The sequence below is a fragment of the Megalobrama amblycephala genome, linkage group LG2 (assembly GCF_018812025.1).
Source record: "Megalobrama amblycephala isolate DHTTF-2021 linkage group LG2, ASM1881202v1, whole genome shotgun sequence".
Taxonomy (NCBI): Eukaryota; Metazoa; Chordata; class Actinopteri; order Cypriniformes; family Xenocyprididae; genus Megalobrama; species Megalobrama amblycephala.
This window is the reverse complement of record NC_063045.1, coordinates 7,711,536-7,718,038: the sequence shown is the minus strand read 5'-3', so window position 1 is coordinate 7,718,038 and position 6,503 is coordinate 7,711,536. Positions and strand designations below refer to the sequence as shown.

Genomic DNA, 6,503 nt, shown 5'->3' with positions numbered 1-6,503 from the left:
CGCCATGGCTTTTGAAACCGCCCTGGAGACCTCCACTCCAGTCTGCTCCTCCCCCTGCACCGGCTTGAGGTCTCCAGGGCGCCCGGTTGTTCCATCTACGGCGCGACGTGCCTACCGGGAGGGGGAGGTACTGTCACAGATCCCTTGTTCCCCTGGACTCCATTTCCCATGATCCTCCTGTCCTCCTGTTCTCCACACCTGCACTCACTTCCCTCGTCATCTCCCCATCATCACGAATCACCTGCACCTGGACTCTATTGTCAGCACTCCCTTTATATTGCACTCACTCCCCTCACTCCTGGTCCGTTCTCTGTTGTGTTATGCTTGCGTTTGGAGTTTCCTGCCTTTTGTTTATTAAAGTATTGGATGTTATTGTGGAAATCCGTATCTGCCTCATCTCTACACCAGCAACCGTAACAATATCAAACATGCACAATTTTAAAACAGTTTCATCTCAGATCAATATCTCTTATACTCATAAATATTTATGTGGCGAAATGCCGTTTAATAAGTGGTGTGACTGTACCGTATCCCTTAAATTTGAACTTGCCGTGTTAGCAACTGCTCTCTCTGCGGAAGATTTGCGTTTAAAGAGCTAATAAAATTTTTCAAATCAGATCAGTATTTTGTGTCTAATTATTTATTTATGTGGCAAGTAGCTGTGTAATAAGCCGGTTGTTATCCCAGAATAAACCCCTTCAGGCTGATTCCTGATCACCCTGTTGGGGTTCATTCTGAGATAACAACCGGCTGGACAGAGGTGTAAAGTATTTGAGTAAATGTAACTAGTTATTGTACTTAAAGGTGCCCTAGAATTAAAAATTGAATTTATCTTGGCATAGTTGAATAACAAGAGTTCAGTACATGGAAATGACATACAGTGAGTCTCAAACTGCATTGTTTCCTCCTTATGTAAATCTCATTTGTTTAAAAGACCTCTGAAAAACAGGCGAATCTCAACATAACACCGACTGTTACGTAACAGTCAGGATCATTAATATGTACGCCCCCAATATTTGCATATGCCAGTTCATGTTCAATGCATTACACAAGGGCAGAACATCTGGATCTGTGCACAGCCGAATCATCAGACTAGGTAAGCAAGCAAGAACAACAGCGAAAAATGGCAGATGGAGCAATAATAACTGACATGATCCATGATATCATGATATTTTTAGTGGTATTTGTAAACTGTCTTTCTAAATGTTTAGTTAGCATGTTGCTAATGTACTGTTAAATGTGGTTAAAGTTACCATCGTTTATTACTGTATTCACGGAGACAAGAGCCGTCGCTATTTTCATTATTAAAGACTTGCAGTCTGTATAATGCATAAACACAACTTCATTCTTTATAAATCTCTCCAACAGTGTAGCATTAGCCGTTAGCCATGGATCACAGCCTCAAATTCATTCAGAATAAAATGTAAACAATATAACAGTATACAATACTCACATAATCCGACGCATGCATGCCGCATGCATGACGAACACTTTGTAAAGATCCATTTTGAGGGTTATATTTGCTGTGTAAGCTTTGTTCATGCACTGTTTAAGGCAAGCGCGAGCTCCGTGGGCGTGGAGCACGAGAATTAAAGGGGCCGCAACTTGAATCAGCGCATTTCTAATTAGGCCCCAAAATAGGCAGTTAAAAAAATTAAAATAAAAAATAATAAAAAAAAATCTATGGGGTATTTTGAGCTGAAACTTCACAGACACATTCAGGGGACACCTTAGACTTATATTACATCTTGTAAAAACAAACATTCAATGGCACCATTAAGTATCTTTTTGGGTACTTTGTAGTTGTACTGAGTATCAAAGATATTGGAAACTTTTACTCTCTACTTGACTATGTAATGGATGGAACGGGACAACGGAGTTGGAGATCCACTTGCAGGCTTATTTAATAGGAAGAGGGTAGTCCTACAGACAGAGGGTCAAACACCAGCAATCAGATACAGGAAGGCAAGGCAAAAGATTGACAAGACCTTTTTGAAGGATATTGTTTTAATTATGGCCTTTTTATGGACTTGAGCTCAACCGAGACCTGAGAGTTTATAGACGTTTAAAAGGTTGTTGTGTCGACCTTGATTTATTGCTATATTGAGGTGTTCAGTTTTATTTTGATTTTAGAAAATAAACTTGATTTCTCATCTTACAAATCAATTGCTTCTTATTTTCACTGTCAGTCTCTCAGGTGTTGAGGACTAGTGCATTTCTGAGCTTACATTCAGCATGAGTAAAATACTGAAGTACTGTTAAAATCAGACTTTTACTCAAGTTGTATTGGAACTGATGACTTGTAACTTGTAATGGAGTCATTTTCGATATAAGGTATCTGTACTTTTACTCAAGTATAGTTTTCAGGTACTCTTTACACCTCTGCGGCTGGATGTACACCATCCCTTATATATTATTACACTGCAGGTATGTTTATTCATTTAGCAGTCATTACATTATGTGCAGCAAATGAAAATCCTCTGCAGCACTTTTTGGTAAAGAAAACTGAAGTAAACATGAAATTACTTTAGTCTTTGTAAACCAACATATCCTTAATCTGTGTAAAATCTGGCCCTTTTTGTTCTCCAGGTGAGTCAGTGCCAGTGTCAGTGATGGAGGGAGATTCTGTCACTTTATACACTAATCTTACTGAAATACGTAAAGATGAAGAAATACTGTGGGAACATGGAGCTGAAAACTCTCTGATAGCTCAAATCAGTAGAGCTGCTGGAATCTTCTCCACATCTGATGGTCCTGATGGGAGATTCAGAGACAGACTGAAGCTGGACAATCAAACTGGATCTCTGACCATCACAAACACCAGAACTGAACATGCTGGAGAATATCAACTAGGGATAAATGGAGTGGATCTGACCAAAAAAAGATTTAGTGTTTCTGTCTATGGTGAGTAGAGACATCATGCATTACTAGTTTACATTACAGATTAAATGGATGACAGACATGTTATCATCTTTATTCTCTGATGTTTTCCAGTTTTTTCCTGTTCCTGTCATCAACAGGAATTTCAAGATATTTTTTTTCTCCTCAGAAGTCCATTGGTGTGGTCCAACTGAAGCTGTGATCCGATTGGTCCTCTCTGGTCTGGTGGGCGTGGCTACTGTCATTCTTCTGGTTTATGAAATCAGATCCAGAAGATTAATATCATAAATATTGTGACATATCTTGGATTTTTAATCTGTAAAGATACAAATGGAATTTTATAAAAGTTTAGAATATATATATTATATGAAAAAAATAAATCGCACTGTTTAAGGAAAGAAACACAGTTGCAATCAGAATTATTTGACCTCCACTGCTAATCAGATTTATTAGCAAAGTTTACAGACTTTCAGCTGTTTGCAATGAACAAATCAAACAAAAGCTGAACACAGCGAATGTTTCAAGTGGTTTCCTCTAATTCAACTGAAAATGCAATGTTTCATGGCTTAAAAACACATCAGCATGATAAGAACTACCTAAAATGACAAACTGTATTTGGGAAAAAAATATTTTATGTGTAATTGCATTTTTTAGTTTGGCTCGCATCCTAATCGATTACTTGGAGATGGTCAGTTTTATGATCTATACTGCAGAAGGACACTGGGATGTGCAGCACACTTGGGGATGGACATGGTGCTTTTGTCCGCATGTTTTATGTGACATTCCAGTATCATTTGTTTCATATTGCACTTTTTTAAAATCATATTATTCTCATTATAGACTCTTGTTCATGATTTAGCTATATATTTAATATAAGTTGTATTTAGATGACTGATCTGAGTAGTGGCAGAGTAAATATTATAGTGCAATCTGTGAGGGTTTGATGACCTCTAGTGGTGAGTTTTAGGAATTGCAGATACATTTTATACTTTTTGAGCCGTTTGACCATGTGATAGACTGCACAAATATAAACAGAAGATCTAAAACTAATTCAAAATATCAATAACTACAATACCTAATAAAGATACTTAAATAACCTGTTAATAAAAATTTAAATAAACTGTTTATTTAAAATGTGCACGTTACATTTATGAAAATTGTTATTAAAAGCAAAAGTAAAATTATATACTTGCAAAAACATGCAAAAAAAAAAGTGCAAAAGTGACATCCAGATTCATATACTATAGAAGTATTTATACAATTCCATAAGGATTTCAAATTCTAATGAGTTCTAATGAACCAAACAAACCAGCTCTGTGCTGAATCACAAAAATACAGTTTGTTTTGAAACAAAATAATGTGTATGAATTTTTTATACACTTTGCTCATTATAGTATGCAAGTACAGTACATTGATAACAAATCAAGTGAAAACTGACAGTACAACGTGTGTAGTACAAATATAGATCATGTAGGTTTGTCTTAAAGGTTTAAGATGTCAGTGAGTGTAAACTAAGTGTCTTCACACACAGACATCAAGAATCAATGTATGAATCTCAACAATGGTGACATGCTTCATGCCGCATAATGAAAAAAAAAAAACAGCATCATTTAGTGATGATCAGTGAATCAGAACACTACCTGATGGTTGAGTCACCAGCACTTACCAACCCAATTCATGTGATCAGAGCTTTTCTTGCATTTATTGCTATAACTAACATGTCTTGATAACACAGTTAAAGCATTCAGAGAACAACTAATGTTATACGTCCAGAATCAAGAGCCCATCTAAAGCAAACGCTCACCTCTATAACGGTGACTTCAAACTTTATAATTTTCTATAAAACACACACGTAGAAGGCGATGTTCTCGTGACCTTGTTCAACTTTACCTAAAAGTTCTGTAAAAGCAGAGGTGGGTAATCCAGGGGTCAAAGAGTAAAAGTCCTGCCATATTTTTATCTCATCCACTGAAGCATTAATGAGATAATTAAGTGATAAATTGAGTGATGATTGAGCATTATTGAAGACACCTGATGATAACAAGCAGAATCACCAAAGGAGAAAATCACAATTTTTAAGACACCATCATCGAGGTCAGGGTTTGTTTTAGTTGAGCTCTTGACCCTTGACTTTTTAGTATTAGATTTTGTTTGGGCAGTTTTAACTGCATTAAAACCAACCAGACAAGCAAAGTTAAAAGATGATCAGGTGGTGTTGGTTATGTTTTCACATAATCATTATTTGGTCTGAATCATAACTCACAGCTGTAAATTTTCAGGACTCACAACCGCATTCTCTGAATTTTTCACGCTGTTTGAACTGAGCCGCACTGGACAACTAGTTGTCTGTCACATCATACAGTGCGAGAGAGCCGTTGTTTTGTGTGGTTTCGGTAACTGACAGCGACAGAGATATGAGCTGTGTGTCATCTTAATGGGTTAGTTCACCCAAAAATATGAAAATTCTGTAATTTATTACTCACCCTCATGTCGTTCCACACCCGTAAAACCTTCGTTAATCTTCAGAACACAAATTAAAATATTTTAGTTGAAATCTGATGGCTCCATGAGGCCTACATACCATAGCCAGCAATGATATTTCCTCTCTCAAGATCCATAAATTGCACATAAAATGAACACTGCTCAGTGTGCACACTACAGGCTGTTAAATGTAACACAGAAACATGCTGGAGTTAATGAGATAATTAGGTGATAACGAGCAGAATCACTGAAGGACAGAGAAACAACAAGAACTACGACTTCAGCCACAGCCTTCAATGAAATCTACTGAAGATAAAAGACATTAAATCTCTCAAGATCTGATTAAACAACTCCACAAACAGCATTACCAGCTTCACTTATTACTAACCAGACTGACTTTATTTCTGACACACATCTACAAAAGTTGTTATTGAGAATTACCAGAGGCAGAGGTGGGTAATCCAGGGATCAAAGAGTAAAAGTCCTGCCATATTTTTATTCCACCCACTGAAGCATTAATGAGATAAATAAGTGATTAATTGAGTGTTGATTGACCATTATTGAAGACACCTGATGGTAACAAGCAGAATCACCAAAGGAGAAAATCACAATTTTTAAGTTACCATCATTGAGGTCAGGGTTTGTTTTAGTTGAGCTCTTGACCCTTGCCTTTTTAATAATCAGTTGTAATATCAGGCGATGGTCACGAGAACATCGCCTTCTACGTGTGTTTTATAGAAAATTATAAAGTTTGAAGTCACCGTTATAGAGGTGAGCGTTTGCTTTAGATGGGCTCTTGATTCTGGACATATAACATTAGTTGTTTTCTGAATGCTTTAACTGTGTTATCAAGACATGTTAGTTATAGCAATAAATGCAAGAGAACCTCTGATCACATGAATTGGGTTGGTAAGTGCTGGTGACTCAACCATCAGGTAGTGTTCTGATTCACTGATCATCACTAAATGATGCTGTTTTTTTCATTATGCGGCATGAAGCATGTCACCATTGTTGAGATTCATACATTGATTCTTGATGTCTGTGTGTGAAGACACTTAGTTTACACTCACTGACATCTTAAACCTTTAAGACAAACCTACATGATCTATATTTGTACTACACACATTGTACTGTCAGTTTTC

General features: G+C 36.8%; 1 protein-coding gene across 2 annotated transcripts in view; it reads left to right on the top strand.

Annotated features, from left to right (window-relative positions):
• LOC125263392 overlaps window positions 1-3,974 on the top strand; it is a 19,269-nt gene extending 15,295 nt beyond the window's left edge. Inside the window, exons 3-4 of one of the 2 annotated variants that reach the window (XM_048182418.1) lie at window positions 2,590-2,904; window positions 3,053-3,974. In XM_048182418.1, coding sequence (XP_048038375.1) covers window positions 2,590-2,904; window positions 3,053-3,168 — 431 coding nt within the window. In that variant the 3' untranslated portion in view covers window positions 3,169-3,974. Of the gene's footprint in view, window positions 1-2,589; window positions 2,905-3,049 lie in introns of both variants that reach the window. The other variant, XM_048182417.1, reaches the window with a different exon arrangement.
• Window positions 3,975-6,503: the final 2,529 nt, after the last annotated feature.